Here is a 19707-nt window from a genome sequence, read left to right on the forward strand (position 1 = left end):
TCCTCCTCAGCCTCCTGAGTAGCTAGGATTACAAGCACACGCCCCCAAGCCCAGCTGATTTTTCTATTTTTAGTAGAGACGGGGTTTCACCATGTTGGCCAGGCTGGTCTCGAACTGCTGACCTCAGGTGATCCACCCACCTCAGCCTCCTCAGTGCTGAGATTACAGGCGTGAGCCACCACACCCAGCCTAAGTTCTGTGTTTTTAGTCATGGTATTTTTTTTTAATCCCATGTGGTGAGACTCTTCCTACGTGTCATGAAATATGCACGTTTGCTTGTGGGGTGTTGTCTGACTCGTATGTTATGACCCTTGTTCTTTTCATTTATCGTCCTCCAAGGGGCCTTTCTGAACACTTTTTCCCTGGTTGCCTTCCCAAGAAAGTTGACTACCACTGATATGTTGTCTATCTGTGTATGTGCCATCTGCATATCTGTGCATCATACATTGAAAGATAAGATATTTTTCACACACATCCCCCAAGCAACAGTTTTTCCCCCTTGGGGATGACACCATCCCCAAGAATCTAGTTAGTGCAATTACTTGAACTCCTGACCTCATATCAGTTCAAATATCAGGAGTGCAAGTACCTAGTTAGTGCACTAACTAGACCAGTAGTTCTCAACCTGGGGCGAGTTTGCCCCCAGAACATTTGGCCTTGTCTGGAGACATTTTTGGTTGTCGTGATGGGATGGGGTGCTGCTGACCTTGCTGGCTGGAGGCCAGGGAGCCCACATTGCACAGAACAGCCCCTGCCAGAAGGCTATAGTGCCGTGGCTGGGAAACCCCACCCTAGACCTCACTGGGGGAGTCTTGCAATATACAGTACGCCCATGCATTGCCTTTCTAAAACCTGCAAAGTCCTGAGATGGAATCGTACCTGGCCCCTGGGTTTGTGACTGGGGCTGGTGGAGCTGTGACAGTAGAAGCCACCTCACAGTGTTGGTGGGAGGCCCCCTTGGGGGCTGGCATAGCCAGGTGCATTGCTGAGCACCTGCCCACACAGTGTGTGATTGCCCAAGAAGAACCCAAACGCCTAGAATCCTGAGCACTCGGATGTTACCCTCCATTGAGAAATGGGCTCTGATGCCACAGGCATCCTGGCTGCAGCATCCCAGTGGCCTGTGGGAGCCTTGAAGAATCAGAGAAGTGCAGTCCTTGCCCAAGGATGCACAGCTTCTTAGTGCCTGGGAGCCAGGATTGGAGCCTGGGTCTGCCTGACCCCAAGGTGCCTGCTAATTTGGTGTCTCTCTTCCATGAATTCTGTGACCTTCAAGGTCTGCAGCTGACATCCTAGCACCTCAGGGGCTGAAGACTACTTATTTTCTTCACTGCTTCAGGAATTCTTGGAAGGTACAGAGAGGTATCAGAGAGGAGGAGAGTCTACGCGTGACTTCTTTTTTTTTTTTTTTCTTTTTGAGATGGAGTCTTGCTCTGTTGCTCAGGCTGGAGTGCAGTGGCACGATCTCAGCTCATTGCCACGTCCGCCTGCCAGGTTTGAGCGATTCTCCTGCCTCAGCCTCCAGAGAAGCTAGGATTACAGGCGCCCGCCACCACACCTGGCTAATTTTTTAATTTTTAATAGAGATGGAGTTTCACTGTGTTGGCCAGGCTGGTCTGGAACTCCTGACCTCAAGTGATCTGCCCACCTTGGCCTCCCTAAGTGCTGGGATTACAGGCGGAGCCACCATGCCTGGCCTAGTTGTGATTTGTAAGTCAACCAAGTAACGTCCGGCTCCAAGGATGACCAGGGCTTCCCTATGTGCCTGAAAGCCTGCATATGCAGTGGGTTTGTTGTCTTATGTGTGGGCTTTGTGTCTGCCTGAACTCGCCTCTGGGTTCTCCAGATGTACCAGCTTTGCAGCCAGCCGATAAGCTGGCTTTGAGGGGCCCAGTACTGTGTCTCTGTGTTTCGGGTTTCACAGTTGCGGCCTCCAGAGAGCTCACCAGATTGCTCTGACCAGCTTAGGACCTAACACCCATACGGTGCACAGATAGTCGCTTGCTCATTCCTCCTCAGGACGGACAGGAACAATGCAGGAGGCAGTTCTGCCCTGACTTGGGCATCGTTAAGAGCTGGCCAAAGACGTACCATCCACTTGGGTGTTTTCCAGGCTGCCGGCTTACCATGGGGTGGATTGGGAAATGGGGTGGGTGGAGCTAGCTGTGAGTTAGAACAGACGGCACTCTAGGCCTGGGCAGGGTCTCTGAACAAAGCCACAGGCTGGGCTGAGCACCAGAAGGAAACAGAGCCCTTGGCTCCATCTCAGGCGATGGAATGTCAGCTCGACTGGTTTTCCCTCTTTCTCCGGGGTGGAGTATTCATCAACAAAGGAATATCCTTGCTGGTTGACAGCCCTGAGCTTCCTCACCCCCTCTGCAGGACCCCCAACTCCAGAGGCAGAGAGACTCCTTCATGCTCAGCTTCCTATCGGCCCCCGCTCTGCCAGGGCAGTCGTGCAAGGCCACTCTGCAGGGCAGGTGGGAGGGGGCTGTCCAGTCTCACAAAATATCTTAATAGATACGACGCTTACCTTCCCCAGGCTGTTTCCTCTGGCTGCTTTGCCTTCCCTGATGTCCCCACCTGTCATGTCACACCCTCCTTGGAGCCCTCTGTCACCTGCCACTCAGGATCCTCTACGCCCTCTCCCACTCTGAGGCCCAAGGGACCTTGGATATTTGGGGCAGGAAATTTTGATTAATCAGCGGAGCTCAGGATGACCAAGGTGATTCAAGATGGCATTTCCTGCCCCTTGCTCTTTTAAAACCTATTCATAATGATTCTAGCTCTTTCCATAGCAGCCAAACTTCAATTTCTACCTTTTAAAGAGGTAGTCATTATTTTTAACGGGCAAGCTATAGTTTATGTATCAGCTGCTCTTGTGGAAGGACAGTTGGGTTGTATTTGCTGTTACCAAAACTAGTATTGCTGGGACCATTCCTTTGTGTGTGCATTTGTGTGTGTATCATATATGTTTTGTGTATATGTGTAGTTGTGTCTGTTTCTGAGTATTTGTGTATGTGTGTGTTTGTGTGGGATTTTTTTGCTGGTATGTATTTGTGTATATTTATGTGTATGCAGCTGTGTTTGTGTGTGTGTGTGTATTGGGTGCATGTATTTATATGTGTTTTTGTGTTGTATTTTTTGTGTATGTGTGAGCATTGGTGTAGATGCCTCTGTGTTTATGTTTGTGCATATTATATATATGTGCTTATGTATATTTGTGTTTTTGTTTATATGCATTTGTGTATACATATATAAGTATGCATATATTTGTGTGTTTGTGTATCTGTGTTTCTGTGGTTATGTGTATATCTTTGTGTATATGCATTTGCGTTTATTATACCTATGTGTGTATTTGTATTTGGTAACTGTGCTTGTATCTGTTTGTATATGTGTGTGTTTATGTTTGTATTTTTTGTGTGCATATGTATTTGTGTATATATGTGTGTATTTGTATGCATCTGTGCTTGTATTTGTGTATGTGTATATGTATTTTTAGTCTTGTGTGTATATATGTGTGTGTATTTGTGTGTGTATGTGTATAGTTTTGTGTGTATGTATGTGTGTATTTATGTGTATCTGTGTGCATATATGTGTATTTGTGTGTATGCATCTGTGTGTGTTTGTATTTTTGTGTGTACATGTGTTTGTATGTGTATGTATGGCTCTGTGTTTGTGTTTTTGTGTATATTTGTATGTGTGCATTTGTGCGTGTTTGTGTGGTGTTTTGTTTGTGTGTGTGCATCTGCATGTGTTTGCGTGCTTGTGTTTTGTGCATTTGTGGATCTATACATGTATGTGTGCATCTATGTGTGTTTTGTATATGTACATTTGTGTGTGTAAACATGTATGTGTATATTTGTGTGTGTAGGTGTTTTGTGCATGTACATTTGTGTGTGTATACATGTATGTGTGCGTCTGTGTGTGTGCACATCTCTCTGCTGGATGGGCTCCCAGAAGCAGGGATGGTCAAGCCGGTTTGTGACATTGGAATGTGATGATTCTCACAGAACACAGCTGAACTAGTGGCAGTGTGCTGCCAGGGAGAGAGAGAGCCCAGGCCTTGGGCTAGAGGATTTGGGGTCCTTGGTTAATGGGGAGACACACCCAGCTCCCTGCCTCCTCACTGGGTTTACACGTACGCTGCAAGGCTGCAATTCTGTCACCTGACAAGTTGAGCCCTCGCCTGAAATAAACTGTGAGAGAGATGTTTTGACATGTGATGTTTCAAAAAAAGAAGTCAAATTGGGCTTAGGCTGTTTTAAGAATCCCTCCAAGAGGAGCCAAGTTGGGATCAGCGGGAGCAGATTCCATTAAAAGGAGATGCTGGGAAACGTAAAAGAATTATATCCTTACATATAATTATACATTTTTGAAATGTACTTTTTATATCACTAGCCGCAAATGTTAGAAAATACAAAAAGAGGTAGAATTAAAAAATGTCCTCTCTCCCCATCCTCTGGTCACGCAGTTCCTCCCCTAGAGACGAGGATGATTGCAGGTTTCTCGTGTCCTTAGATATTCTGTACGTTCTGATCTTTCCTTTCCCCCCCTCACACATGGCAGGGTCCTCCACCTGTTACTCTGCACCTTGCTTTACTCACCAGACGGTGAATCTTGGAGGTCGTTCTAGGTCAGCAAACTTACGTCTGCCTCATTCATTTTAACTATTCTTTCTAACAATTAAATAGCGTTCTGCATTATAATCATTCTATAATTTAGGTTAAATACATTTTTTTAAAAAAACTCCAAATTCTCTTTTCCCTTGACTCATCATAACCTTAGAACTGTAGTGCGAATATTAATGGAAATTCTGGGTTAAAAGGAAAATCAAATTTGCCTATCTCCATGAAAGAGTGCCACAGTACTTCTGGAATGTTCTGTGCCCCTCCCCTCTCCCAGTTTTTTTTGGGGATTTTTCTTCTCCCTCAGGATCAATCTCTCCTATTTTGCACCGTAACTGTATCACACCGGTCACCCCAGTTTCAGTGTCAGCACACTGCACATAGTGTTCTGTGAAAAAGAATTTAATTGTTTTAAAAAGCAACAGGAATTAACTTTTAAGGGCATATATAAAAGTAGATGGTCCTGTGATATATCAAGAGGGTTTGGGTAGTGTCATTCTCAGACATTAGAGAGAGGGCAGGGAGTCATTTATGGGTTCATTCACTTCATCTGTCCATCTGTCCGTCCGTCCGTCCATCCGTCGGTCCATCCGTCCATCCGCCCATCCATCCATTTATCATCGCTTGCTTCCTGTCTATTGTGGCTGTCTCTGAACTTGGCACTAGCATTTGAGGGTGAACAGACCCCAGTTCCTGCCCTCAGGGAGCTTACAGTTTGGAGAAGACAGTCAAACAAATTATAACCGCAGCTCAGCCCAGCCCAATAATTTCTATGATGGGGTGAACACAGAGGGTTCTATGGTGATCTTAAAAACCCACCAGGGATGCGGGCAGCCAGGAGAGGCTTCCAGGGGGAGTGGATAACTGAGCCGCATTTTAGGGACACATTCCAAACAGAACCCGGGCCGCACTGGCAGCAGCTAACAGACTGGACGGAGGAGCCCTTCCTGGGTGGAATTCCAGCAGGTGTTGGCAGAATGAGGAATCACAGGCCAGTGACTTGAAGCCCAGCCACCTGGGTTCGAATGGAGCTCCTCCCTCTCTGTGCTGCAGCCTTCTCCTCCAGAAAGTGGGGGTAGTAACAGTACCTGATTCCTCGCATTGTTGGGAGGACTGAATGTGGCAGCCCAGCATGCAGTAAGCGCCCTCTGAGTGTCTGTTGTTGTTACTGTTTAACATCTCAGAGCCACAGCTGCCTTATCTGTGAAATGGGGATATCAGTGGTATCCATGCGGGAATTAAACGTGATGGTCTACATAAGGAATTCGACATGGTGCCAGGCATGAAGTTAGTGCTTCTTAGGTGTTTGTGGTTGTTACTACTCTGATTGCCGCCTTGCCCACCTCTGACACCCACGGCACAGGCTCTAGGGTGCCCACTGGGCTTCTTGGGTCGAGGGGAACCCTGCCTCTGAGGCTGACAGGAGTCTGGACCTCCCAGCCCAGCTGTTGTTTCGGTTTATAGCCTCCAAGGAAGCCCCCACTGAGCCTTGTCAGGCACTCCCAGCCGGGAAACCCAATACACCTCCTGCAGACCAACTGCAAACTTGTGTTCCTGTCACTTTGGGTAACGCTTGTCCTGTGGAGACAGCGTGTCTCCGCCACAGCCATCATTTTGTGGCCTGTGCACCGCAGTGAATGACTCATCGGCCCTGCAGAGCTGGGTACCTCCCCCAGGGTGCCCTTGGAGGGAGCAGCTGACCAGCATCAAGTCCAGGGAGATGCCGGGGGATCTGGTTTACGTAGCCACTCTGGTTCTTAGCTAAAAGGCAGAACTGTCAAGCCTCATCAGAACCTGTTAGCACTTTGTCATTTTTTTTTTTTTTTTTTTTTTTTTTTTTTGAGATAGCTTCTCACTCTGTCGCCAGGTGCTAGGCTGGAGTGCAGTGGCACAATCTGAGCTCACTGCAACCTCCGCCTCCCAGGTTCAAGCAATTCTCCTGCCTCAACCTCCCAAATAGCTGGGCCTATAGGCACACACCATCACGCCCACCTAATTTTTGTATTTTTAGTAGAGATGGGGTTTCACCATGTTGGCCAGGATGATCTTGATCTCTTGACCTCGTGATCCGCCTGCCTTGGCCTCCCGAAGTGCTGGGATTACAGGCTTGAGCCACCGCGCCGGGCCTGTCATGATGTTTTTAAAAATTATGTGTTTGGGAACTGAACAGTGGACATCAACTTGATCCCATGGACTGGCATCTCTTTGGCACTGACCGTGTGCCAAGCCTGTGCCAGCTCTCCCCAGACATTGACAGAATCCTGCCAACACCCCCAAGCTTCCCATTTTACAGATGGGGAAGTGGAGGCTAGGGAGGTTGGGTTGCAGCTAGCAAGTGGTAGGCCTGGATTTGCCCCAGTCTGCTCGGTCATAGAGCCCTAGCTCAGAACTGCTAACCCAGTGTACCTCCAACGTGTCAGAGCAGCGGGATAGGTTAATTTCACATCTGCAGCCTAAAAGTTGGTGATTTAGGTTGCTCATCAGCAGAGGCTGTTAGCATATCTACAGAATATGTATAATAACTGGTTTCATTCAAGCCCCGAGGAGTGAGCCCCATTATTTCGTCATTAGTTGGGTGAGTGCACCACCAACAGTGTGGACGACCTGAGTACATGCTCATTTAAAGGGGAATGAGCCGGGTCCTTTATGCCAGCAGTCCACGCGGCAGGTTTTGTGGACACTGGACATCAGCCAGCAGTCAGAGATGAGCCATCAAACTGCAGAGAGCCACTGAGACCTCCAGTCCCAGACCACCGACTCACCAAGAGAGTAAACTGAGGCACAGAGAAGGGCAGAGCCTTGCTTGAGGTCATCTAGGGAGTGGAGCCAGAGCTGAGGATGGCACCTGTGCTCCTGACAGCGGGTTAGGAGGCCCAGCTCAGCCACGTGCACACAGGTGTGCCCGGCGGGTGGAGCTACAGAGCCGCAGCCCGGGGGGCCCATCCCGCCCCCTCGTTCGGAGGCGGCGGCTCACGTGCCCTGCCCCAGCTCCCTGTTGCTTTTCCCCGTGTCTCCCTCCGCGCCCACTTCCGTGCTTGTCGGTCTGGGCTCGCTCTTGTTGGTTCCCACTCCGCATCCCTGCCCTTGCTGCTTCCCTCTCTGCTTTCGTTTGCCTGCCTGTCTCCGTCGCCCTCTCTTCTCCCCTCCCTCCTCTATGCCAGGCTTGCACAAACCCCAGGAATGACCTCAGGGCCTTCGTGCCCCACTGAGTGGTGAAGGGGCCGGGGGTCGGTGGCTGCTGTCCCACAGCTTTCCCTGAGAAGTGCCATTCCTCCCTTGGCATTGAGCTGGGCAAGACTTGGCGTGTGCTGTGTCCCCGGCAGGGACACAGTGGCCTGCCCAGAAGCCCATCATACATCCAGACTTGTCTCCTAGTTGGGGCCAAAGTCCATGGGAGGGGGTGCTGTGCAGGTTTCTGCTGGCAGCTTTGGGAGAGGGTCCTGAGGACTCTGCCTGGCCTCGTACCGCGTCCAGTCCCTTCCAGTCGGACCCCCATCCTTCCCCTCTCCTTCCCTTCTTTCTCCTCCCTTCCTCTCCGATCTCCTTCTTCTATTCCTCCCGTCCTAACTTCCCTTTTCCTTCTTCCTTCCCTCCTCCCCTCCTCCCTTCCTGCCTTCCTGTTTATTGAGCACTCACTACGTGCCAGGTGCTGTAACTAAGCACTGAGAATTGTGACAAAACTCAGTGACCCCCTCAGAGACCGCATGTGCTGGGAGGGACACACATTCAGCGAGTCATACAAGTGATTTCAGTCCCACCGGCTGAGGCCAGGGCTCTGAAGGGGAGTACTGCCGTGTAGACCGTCGGGGGTCAGGAAAGCCCCTCGGAGGAGCTGACATCAGTGTGCCCTCTGAAGGATGAATGGGCCTGGGCCAGCGAAAGTGGCATCCTAGGCCGAGCCAACAGCTCAGACAGGCGCCCGTGGCACGATGGGGCCTGTGTGGGTGTGAGGGTCACGTGGCCGGATCAGAGGGGGTGAGGACACCAGAAGCGAGTGCTGGTCAAGTGGGGACCCCGGCTGTATCTTCAGAGTGCTGGGAAGGAAGCCGCTGGAGGGGTGGGAGCGTGTGTGCTGAGGCCGTGCCCGGCCTTCTGAGAGATGGTCCTGGCGGCGGTGGGTGCAGGGTGGATGTGAGACACGTGGGGGACTTGGCCCTTCCTTGGCCTCCAGCCCCTCCCCTTCTCCTCTGCTCAGACCCACTGCGACCCTGTCTGTCCGTGGATGCACTTAGGGATGGACTGTGGTGACCAGAGCACTGGCCAGGGAGTCAGGACGCTGGGTTTCAGGTCTGGCTGGGCGTGTTTCCCATTGCCTGGTCCTCAGTTTTCCCCTCAGTAAAATGTCATTGAGGACCCAGGAAAGCCCTCAGTGACAAACCAGAGCTAGGAGAATGTGCTGCCTTTGCAGAGCACAAGCTTGGGTGCCAGGCAAACTGAGGTTCAAGTCCCAGCTCCACCCCTTTCAAACCACGTGACCTTGGGCATGCCAGATCGACTCTCTGGGCCTCAGTCTCCCCCTCTGTAAAATGGGTTCGTCGCGGTTCCTACTTCATAGGCTTCTTGGGAGCTTTCCCTGGCATAATGATTGGCACATCGTCAGCGCTCAGGAGTGTCAGCCCTTGCTATTGTCGTTGCTGTTACTGCTTGGCCATGGTGCTGGTCTGGCCTGGACACAGGATGAGAAGCCCCCCTGGGCCCACGGGGGCACTGAGACAGAGCACATGTCTCCCATGCTGGCCCGGGCCCCATGACCACAGCGCTCCCTGCACAGCTGGGGGTATAGAATTGCAGAGGGGATCGGGACACACTTCTGGAATCTCTCAAAACTGCTCTGTCAGCTGTGGGCCGCCGAGCACGGCCCTGACTCAGGGTTCTTTCTTAGGCGGATGTGTCAAACGCCCCAAAATACATGCAGGTGTCATCTTTTCCCTTTTTTCCATCTCCTGTGTCACTATATCACCTTTTCTATTTAAGAAGCTCATGGCTACTCACTGCCAAAATACTGTTCTCAGAAACACATTCCTCCAGCAAATCGGTATTCCACCTCACAGAAGTGAGGTGTCGTTGTAAGTGCTGGGGTACTGTGATGAATGAAACAGCCCCTATCGATCAGGGATCAGCAGACTACTGCCTGAAAGCAACATCTAGCCAGCTGCTGCTTTTGTAAATAAAGTTTTATTGGGACACAGTGCACACTCATTTAGCTGTTAGTCTGTGCTGCCTTTGCATTAACATTAGCAGGATCAAGTAACTGGAACACAGACCATCATGACCCACAAAGGCCAGAATATTTATTGCCTGGCCCTTTATGCAAACAGTTTGCTACACTCTGATGTAGATTGACTAAGAGACTGTTTCTGATTTGTACTTAATTCATGATGTGTACATACACTCCCATTTTATGTGTTTGTTTTCACAAAACTGGTGTCACAACACACATATGGTTTTGTTACCTTAAAAAAAAATAAAATATTTTTTGGCCTGGCATGGTGGCTCAGGCCTATAATACCAGCCCTTTGGGAGGCAGAGGTAGGCAGATCACTGGAGCCCAGGAATTCAGGACCAGCCTGAGCAACATGGTGAAACCTCACATCTACAAAAAAAACAGAAAAATTAGCCAGGCATGGTGACATGTGCCTGTAGTCCCAGCTCCTCAGGAGGCTAAGGTGGGAGGATCGCTGAAGTCTGGGAAGTTGAGGCTGCAGTGAGCTGTGATGGTGCCACTGCACTCTAGTCTGGGCGACAGAGTGAGACCCTGTCCCCCACTGCAAATTTTTTTTTTTTTTTTTTTTTTTTTTTTACATTTTCTAGTTGATGGCAAACATCTTTCTGTGGCAGTAAATAGTATTTCTGAACATTATTTTCCTTGACTGTATTTGCCGTTGCATGGATATTGTGTTTCACCCTTCCCTGCATTTCTGGACATTGAGCTTGCCTGTAGTATTTTGCCGTCATAGCTAATCCTGCAGGGAGGTGCCCGTGTTCATAGACCTTGGCAACGGTCTTGGATGGTTTCCTCAAGGTAAATTTCTGGAACTCAATGAGTTAAGGATATGCACATTTTAAATCTGGGGACATATGTTGTGGGCTGTTTTAATATATAGCCTTTAGGAGGTGCGTGTTAGCCTGGCCTTCCCAAAGCTGTCCACTGAGGCACTCGTCTTTGCCTGCAGGACAAGGGCCCAGAGTTTTCACCCTGCAGTGGCTTCAGGGCTTGGCAGACTAGTCCAAGCAAGTGTTTTTTTTTGTTTTGTTTTTTTGTTTTTTTTGAGACGGAGTTTCACTCCTTACCCAGGCTGGAGTGCAATGGTGCGATCTCGGCTCACCGCAACCTCCGCCTCCTGGGTTCAGGCAATTCTCCTGCCTCAGCCTCCCGAGTAGCTGGGATTACAGGCACGAACCACCATGTCCTGCTAAATGTTTGTATTTTTAGTAGAGACGGGGTTTCACCCTGTTGACCAGGATGGTCTCGATCTCTTGACCTCGTGATCCACCCGCCTTGGCCTCCCAAAGTGCTGGGATTACAGGCTTGAGCCACCGCGCCCGGCCCAAGCAAGTGTTTTATAAACCTGCCTCAAGTTCCTGAGGTTTTTTCAGAGCATGGAAACCTACCTCTCCTTCTTAGAGCCTCCTGACGCATCATAGAAAAGGTGGGGCAGACAGAATGTTGGGGGCAGGCAGGAGCACTGGGAAAGGAGCCCAGAGCGTGGGTTCCAGTCTCCCCAGCCCCACTTCCCACCCACCAGAACTAACAGCCCATAGCTGTTCCTGTTTCTGGGCCTCCGTTTCCTCATCTGAAAAGGAAGGGCCGACTAAATGGACTCAGAGGGCCCTTCCAGGTCTACATAACAGGATTCAGTCAACCTCGTGTGACATATGATCGAACTGAGGGAGGGATGGAGACTTGGATAAATGAGACCAATTCAGACAGAGCTCTCTTGCTGGCTTTGAATTCATCATGTGTATTTTCAGAGTATCTTGTAGCTTATCCACCTGCCCACAGTCTCTAAGGGACTTTTCTACAGCAGCCTGTGAAGCCAAATGAGGTGGAAGAACCTCCTGTCTTAAAGCGAATAAAACTATCCAACTTTTAGAAAGTAAGTTGCAGGGCTGGGCGCGGTGGCTCACACCTGTAATCCGAGCACTTGGGAGGCCGAGGCGGGTGGATCACTTGAGGTCAGGAGTTCGAGACCAGCCTGGCCTACACAGTGAAACCCTGTCTCTACTAAAAATGCCAAAAAAAAAATGAGCTGGATTTGGTGGTGGGCGCCTATAATCCCTGCTACTCGAGAGGCTGAGGCAGGAGAATCGCTTGAACCCGGGAGGCAGAAGTTGCAGTGAGCCACGAGGGTGCCACAGTATTCCAGGCTGGGTGACTGACATGAGCAAAAGTTCGTCTAAAAAAAAAAAAGAAAGTGAGTTGCAGGCCTTAGTGTGTGTGTGTGTGTGTGTGTGTGTGGTTGATCTTGAGGCCTCGTAGCTCTGGGAGCTAAGCTCAAGTCCTGTCAAGGTCTGGTAGAATGATGAGGCGTGACTAACTTGGAACGCACACAGGGTTACAAGGATAGTCACTAGAGAAAGTGCTGATTAACAGCTTGCCTTCTTAAACTGCATTTACAAGGTGAATTCCCTTAGATAACCCTACTCCCTGCGTGACTCCGAACGTGAGCGTCTGTGTTAAAGAATAGAGAATGCAGTTTTAGTCACCGAAACATTGAGACACGGAGAAGTAGCTTGTCCAGGGTCATGTGGCAACTGTATGGTGGTCCCTGGTTTCAAGTCCAGGGATTCTGGCTCCAGAAACAGTGCTTGTCCAGGGAAGCCTGCTGAGAAACTGGTAAATGATAATTATGATATTGTGGAAACTTCTATAGCAGTGCTGTTCACTAGAGCTTTCTACAGTGATAGGAATGTATTCTCCATGCTGTTCAATATGGTGGGTGGCTGTGGAGCCCTTGAAATATGGCTAATGCCACAGGGGAACTGAATTCTTAGTCTTATTTAATGTCAATTAATATAAATTAAATTTAAATAGCCGTAAGTGGCTAGTGGCTACTCTATTAGATGGCATAGATATGGAGACCTGAGGTCTGGGGGACGATGGGAGCCTGGGGTCTTCTGAGCCAGCCTTTCGGGGGAGGATGGTGGGAGAATTTAGGGAAGGCTTCCTGGAAAAAGAGCCATCAAAGTTGAAATCTGAATGATAACTCAGAGGTGGTGGCTGCTCCACTGGGTCTGGAGGTGAGAGAGGGGACTGTGAGGGGAGGAAGTGGGACTGGAGGAGTCAGTGGGAGGGGCTGGGGGGTGTAAGGAGGGGGACCAGAGGGAGCTGCAGAGCCCATCAGGCCCTGCACCCCTGCAGGTCCCACAGGCCCTGACCCTGACCTTAACCCTCACCCTAACCCTAACCCTGACCTTAACCCTCACCCTAACCCTGACCCTAACCCTCACCCTAACCCTGACCTTAACCCTCACCCTAACCCTGACCTTAACCCTCACCCTAACCCTGACCCTAACCCTAACCCTAACCCTAACCCTGACCTTAACCCTCACCCTAACCCTGACCCTAACCCTAACCCTAACCCTGACCTTAACCCTCACCCTAACCCTGACCTTAACCCTCACCCTAACCCTGACCCTAACCCTAACCCTAACCCTGACCTTAACCCTCACCCTAACCCTGACCTTAACCCTCACCCTAACCCTGACCTTAACCCTCACCCTAACCCTGACCCTAACCCTAACCCTCACCCTAACCCTGACCTTAACCCTCACCCTAACCCTGACCCTAACCCTAACCCTAACCGTGACCCTGACCTTTACCCGAGGGACACGAGGAGCTGCGGAAGGGCTTTGAGCAGGGACCCTTGCAGTTTTGGAAAGCAGAATGAGAAGACATCCAGGGCGAGGGATGCCAGGGGAGCCCCCTTGGAAGCTGCCACGGGGGGCGAACGGAGAGCCGTCCGTAGCCATATGGAATGTTCCAGAAGGAGAGTTTGAAGGACTGAGGATCGATGCAGTATGGCAGTGAGGCGAGAGCGGAGGCGGGGACGCGGCCCTCAGAAACCCTCAGACTAGCATTAGGCAGTGGAGGAAGAAAACCCATCCATCCCTGCCTGTTGGAGAGTTCAGGTCCCTGAGCCTGAATCCCAAACCTCTGTGGGGAAGACACAGATGGGAGTATAAAGGGAAGCCACCATGTTTTGGTTGGACACCATTTATCCACAGGACCACCCACAAGAGTTCTGGAAACAGCCCCCCTGCCTCCACCCTGACTTCCCCCTCAGCAATGGACCTGACCTTTTGGTTTCCAGAGGCCCCTGCAAATCCCTTCTTCCATCACTCAGCACCGAGGTGGGGGGGATCCCCATCTCTCGGGAATTTTAAGAACTCTTTGCCAAAGCTCCATTCCCCTGCCTGACTCGAAAGAGGGCCTGAAAATTGCCCCAATCATGATACCTCCCTTCTCCTGGGCACCTGCTTATGTGCCAGGCACTGAGCTTAACACTTTCCAGGGATTACCTCCTGCTGACTCAGAGCAGTCCTTGTTTTTCCAGTGTGAAAACTGAAGGTTGGATGGGTCGAGTCACTTGGCCAGGCCACACAGCTGGGCAGAGCAGAGACAGCAAGCCCTGCCCCGCTGTCCCCACCCTAGCTGTAAGCTGTCCCCAAGCTGTCACTCCCCTGCCACCCACTGAGCTTAGCACACCCAGGCACAAGCCCAGCATCCCCCCTGCAGCCTCGGGAAAACAAGCTGCTTCGGACAACGTCTTGTCCTCCACCGGCAACAACCCCTAAGTCTCCAGCGTCTGACCTCCGGAGGGGATTCAGTTCGGGAATAGCCAGTTCCGTCACATCTTTGGAAGCAGTAAGCAGCTGGGAGCGGGCTGGGATGACCACTTCCAGCCCCGCGTCCTGGGGAGAATCCCATCAGGGGTGCTGTGCCTCTGAGTCAGTCAGATGACCTTGCAAGGCGAACAGATAACACTTGCCCCCAGCGTCCCTACAGCGCGCTAACAGCTGTCCCCGGTGCTGCCCGTGGGCTTGGAGGTCAGGCAGCCTCTTCCACAGCTGGCTTCTCACCTGGATCCCAAAGCCGTTGGGCCTGGTGACTCTGTACCTACGAGTTTCTCTTACGGGAATCATCGCAGAGATGAGTTGATTTAGCCTCAGGGATGTTCGTCATATGATTGATTATAGTGGCAAGGAAAATCCTCAGTGGCCGAAAGGCAGCTCTTGGGGACTGTGAGTTGGAAAATGCTGTCTCCGAAAAGGGAAATTTTCGTCGCCAGTACGATGGTGTCGGTGACTGGACCCTGAGAAAATTCTGGGCAGGACTGTGATGGGACATAGTCTCTGGGTGATGAGTTCTTTCAACGTGTATTCTTTGTCACTTTCTGTAATTCCTAAATATTGTACCATGAGCAAGGTGTTAGGTTGTGACTGGAAACAGAAGAGCTCCTGCAGACGGAAGAATTCAGAGTGGACGGCGGCTGTCGTTCGGTCTGTGCTGTAGCCACTTAGCAGGGGTGACTGGGGGATTTATTCTGCACTCCCGCCCTTGTATACACCTCATTGGCAGTGTTCCCACGGACATCAGGGGTACATGAGCATCTCCAAAAGGCCAGAGAAAGGGAATGGGAAGAAGGTGACCCTTCACGGGATATTTCCTGAGTGCTGGGCCTTGTTCTAGGAGCTGTCACGTTTGCGTCTATGCTGTGGGGTGACCATTATCTTCTCGCTGAATTCTTATAACTTCTCTGCACCTCAGAGAGGGAAGTGAGAACCCGGAGGCCATAGAGCAGGCTTTTCCCCAGGCACTTGCTCATTCTGCGTGTGGTTCCAGAGAACCTGAGGAGAGAGGCTGGCTCCCCGAGGAGCAGTCAGCCCACCTCCACTAACTAAGCACCTACCGTGTGCCAGGCAGGATCCCAGAAGGGGATAGAAACAAGGGCACATCCCAGTCTTAAAGGGCACATCTGATGAGTTGCAGAATCCTGGAGCCTGCATCTGTCCTGTGACCCTGTGACCTCCCACGCCCAGTTCCCCGGTGCCTAACATGTAGGTGCTCAGTAAATATCTGTTGCTTAAATAGCTTACGTGTCACATTCTGCCTGGTACAACTGATTAGTCATCCAGGGTATACAGTGGTGGCTCGTGCCTGTAATCCCAGCACTTTGGAAGGGTGAGGCGGGCAGATCGCCTGAGGTCAGGAGTTCGAAACCAGCCTGGCCAATGTGGCAAAACCCCATCTCCACTAAAAATGCAAACAAATTAGCCAGGCATGGTGGTGTGTGCCTGTAATCCCAGCTACTCAGGAGGCTGAGGCAAAAAAATTGCTTGAACTCGGGAGGTGGAGGTTGCAGTGAGCCGAGATTGCGCCACTGCACTCCAGCCTGGGAGACGGCGAGACTCCATCTCAAAAACAAAAAAACAAAAGTTTAGGGAGAGGCTATGCCGTGGGTTGCAATCGCTTTGGGTAAGAAGGATGGATAGGAAGGTGGGAAGGCACAAGCAAAGCCGCAGAGGCCGGGAGTGTGTGAGACTTGTGTGGGATACGGCATGCAGTGAGCCAGAGAGTGGGACAGAGAGTTTATCTGGAGCAAGGGTGGCGGATGGGATCAGACGGGAAATGTGGAGGCTCGCTTGTAAGGGACCTTGGATTTCTGCAGGAGGACAGTCGGGAGCCCTGGAAGGTTTTTGAGCAGGAGATGATCGGAAGCATATTCTAGGATAATGTGTGCCGCCTGTCTTCCCATGGAACAGATGAACCCCGTTGGTCTTTCTGGGCCAGTCGCACACCCTAACCCCCATCTCCAAATTCCTCACCAAAAGACAGCAACTGAGGCCAGCCATGGTGGCTTACGCCGGTAATTGCAACACTTTGAGAGGCCGAGGCAGGAGGGTTTCTTGAGCCCAGGAGTTTAAGACCATCTTGGGCAATGTGGCAAGACCCCATCTCTACCAAAAAAAAAAAAAAAAAATTTTTTTTTAAATAGCTGGGCATGGTAGTGTACACTTTTGCTCCCAGCTACTTGGGAGTCTCAGGCAGGAGGATCACTTGGGCTCTGGAGGCTGAGGCTGCAGTGAGCTATGACTGCACCACTGCACTCCAGCCTAGGTGACAGGGTAAAGACCCTGTCTCAAAACAAAACAGAAAGTCGGTGACTGAGCACGTCATTCAAAGCTCAGGCAGCCAAGGCCATCTAAACCATCAGCGTGCCGACGGCCAGTCCGAGGACAGGACAGGAGTGCTCTAGCTTCTCCCCGCTCGGCAAAGCACAAGCCCGATGGCAGCCACTTCAGTGGCCACATCACAGGGAATGGCCTTTTAATTTGCGAGGCAGACAAATGAAGGAAGATGGCAGTTCGGTCGTTTAATGGGGATGGATGGCCTGTCCTCCGTGTGCCAGGCACTCGGCTCGGCCCCGCGGTCAGTTCTGTGCTCATCAGCACCCTTGCTTTCTGCCTTCCCCCTCCGAGGACCCAGGCCGAGGGCTGAGACCAGCAACAGACTAGGCAGCAACAGCCCGAAGGATTGATGTGGCCTCAAGCGCAGTGGTTTGGACCTGGGTGTTGAATTCCACTTCACTGGCTGTTGACTGGCGATTTGATTTGGGGCATGTAATTTCATGCTTCTAAAGATGGGGATCGTACTAAGATCCACCCATGGGATTGTCGAGGGGCTGTTGTTCAGCCAGGTGATCTCATGTCCAGCGCTCAGCCCAATGCCTGTCCCAGGTTCGGTGCCCCACAGATGCTGTGTCTGGTGATGTGGGTGGGAAACACCGTGGCTGCAGGAGCCTGGCCAGGCAGGGGCATGGAGGTGCCCTAGCCAGATCCATGAGTTGGGTAACGCTGAAGGTGGAGAGAAGTGTGGCTAGCCTGTACTGTGCGGAGGAGACAGGGCCATTGAGGAGGGGCCGGGAGATGCCCCGCAGGGCTCTCCGTGCCAGATGGGGTGACCACTCCATCCCAGTGTGCTCACTTTTAGCCCTGAAGGTCCCAAATCCTGTGGTATCTTGGACAAACCAGGACGATTCATCACCCTAGTGCCCAGCCAAGATGTCTGGCCCCACCTAGGAGGGCAGCAGGGAGCAGGGATGGGTTTGAGCTGGGGGACATGCGTTGTGATTTGCGTGTCAGCCGGGGCGGGGGTTCTGGGCACGTTTCCTGGTAGAAATCTCACCTCTGGCTTGTCTTTGCAGGACCAGCTGAAGCAGTGTTTCTCCCGGAGGCCCGCTGAAGCCAAGGACACTGATACCCTCGTGCACGAAGCCGACAGCCAGTATGGGACCTGGACAGAGCAGCGCCAGAGCGGGGAGAGGTGAGACGTGTGTGGCGGGATACTGGCTGCCAGGGGGCTTCTGGGCTGGAGTTGCTGCAGCCCACCCGCCTCCTGATTTCCATGTTGCTAAAACCGCTGATCTGTAATTATCAGAGGAAACCATTCTTGTTTTAAAAAAGAAATTTAGGAAGTACAAAAAAATAATAATAAAGATGGTGGGCCGGGCTATTTAGGAAGTACAAAAAATAATAAGATGATGGGCGGTGGCTCACGCCTGTAATCCCAGCACTTTGGGAGGCCGAGGCAGGTGGTTTGCCTGAGCTCAGGGGTTCAAGACCAGCCTGGGCAACACAGTGAAACCCCATCTCTACTAAAATAGAAAAAATTAGCTGAGCATGGCGGCATGCATCTGTAATCCCAGCTATTTGGGAGGCTGAAGCAGGAGAATTGCTTGATCCTGGGGGGCGGAGGTTGTAGTGAGCCAAGATTGTGCCACTGTACTCCAGCCTGGGCGACAGAGCGAGACTCTTGTCTCCACAAAAAAAAAAAAAAAAAAAAAAAGATTATGGGTCAGGTGCAGTGGGTCATGCCTGTAGTTCCAACATTTCAAGAACCCCAGCAGGCAGATCAGTTGAGGCCAGGAGTTTGAGACCAGTCTGACCAACATGGTGAAACCCTGTCTCTAATAAAAATACAAAAAAAAAAAAAAAAAATTAGCTGGGTGTGGTGGTGGGTACCTATGATCCCAGCTGCTTGGGAGGTTGAAGCATGAGAATCGCTTGAACCTGGGAGGCAGAGGCTGCAGTGAGCCAAGATCATGCCAATTCACTCACTCCAGCCTGTGTGACAGAGAGAGACCCTGCCTCAAAAAAAAAAAAAAAAAAAAAAAAAAAAAAGATAATGCTACATGAAATATCCAAGATAGGCAAATCTCATAGAGACATAAAACAGATCAGGTGCTGGGGGTGGGGAGCTGGGGAGTGACCGGTCGGTCCATAGGCACCTGAAGGCTTCGTTTTTGGTTGATGGAAGTGTCTAAGATGACAGTGGCGATGGCTGTACAACACGTGTGACCATTGGCAAATTGTATTTTACCACGGTGATAAAAATTACGATAAAGTCACCGATATTAAAGCTGGGTGGAGGTTGATGGAACTGAAAATAGATAAGAAAAAGTCGAAGGAAAGCAAAGGGTTTTTCCAGTACCTGGGAAAGCTGTTTTTCCCACTGACCCGTGACATGTGTGTTTAGTTGCGAGCATACGTAAATTTCTCTAGAATGCTCCTGCAGGAGCACTGGGCTGAGAGTCTGGAAAGCCAGGTCTTGTTTTTGCACGTGTCGCTGTGTGACCCTAGGAGCCCCTTCTCTCTCTTGGGGTCTCCCTTCCCCAGCTCTGACCTTGGGACCCGTGGGACCGACCTAGAGCTTGGACTTGGGCGCACCCTGTGGGTGGGCGCCCCCTGCTGTCCCGCAGAGGCACTGCTGCTTCTCCTCCTTGGGCCACCCCAGGAGCATGACGCGCCCAGCTTTGAACAGTGGCGCCACCTGCTGCCTCTCGGTGGTATTACCCTCATCCCGTGTGGGTTTGCCTCAATCCACCGTACAACCTTTTATATGGCTAGTAATAAAATCATCCCAGAGCTGACAGAAAGCATGGCCAAACGCCAGCACGCCTACGGACAGTTCTGCTCAAGGGAGCAGCCGGGTGGTCTTCCAGAGTCGGTCCCCCTGTCAGGTGCGCCCACCTGCCCTTTCTCAAGGTAAGGGTTTCCCATGACCTGGAGGCTTTGC

At 51.2% G+C, this 19707-nt stretch overlaps 1 protein-coding gene across 9 annotated transcripts in view; it reads left to right on the plus strand.

The window, feature by feature from the left end:
- The window catches only part of KIAA1671 (KIAA1671 ortholog), a 246788-nt gene that overhangs the window by 203997 nt on the left and 23084 nt on the right, over nt 1–19707 (plus strand). For 8 of the 9 annotated variants that reach the window (XM_039462324.2, XM_039462325.2, XM_039462326.2 and 5 more), the window contains one exon: nt 17837–17955. In XM_039462324.2, coding sequence (XP_039318258.2) covers nt 17837–17955 — 119 coding nt within the window. Of the gene's footprint in view, nt 1–11827; nt 12466–17836; nt 17956–19707 lie in introns of those variants that run through there. The other variant, XM_039462330.2, reaches the window with a different exon arrangement.

Source organism: Saimiri boliviensis, chromosome 21 (assembly GCF_048565385.1).
Source record: "Saimiri boliviensis isolate mSaiBol1 chromosome 21, mSaiBol1.pri, whole genome shotgun sequence".
Taxonomy (NCBI): domain Eukaryota; kingdom Metazoa; phylum Chordata; class Mammalia; order Primates; family Cebidae; genus Saimiri; species Saimiri boliviensis.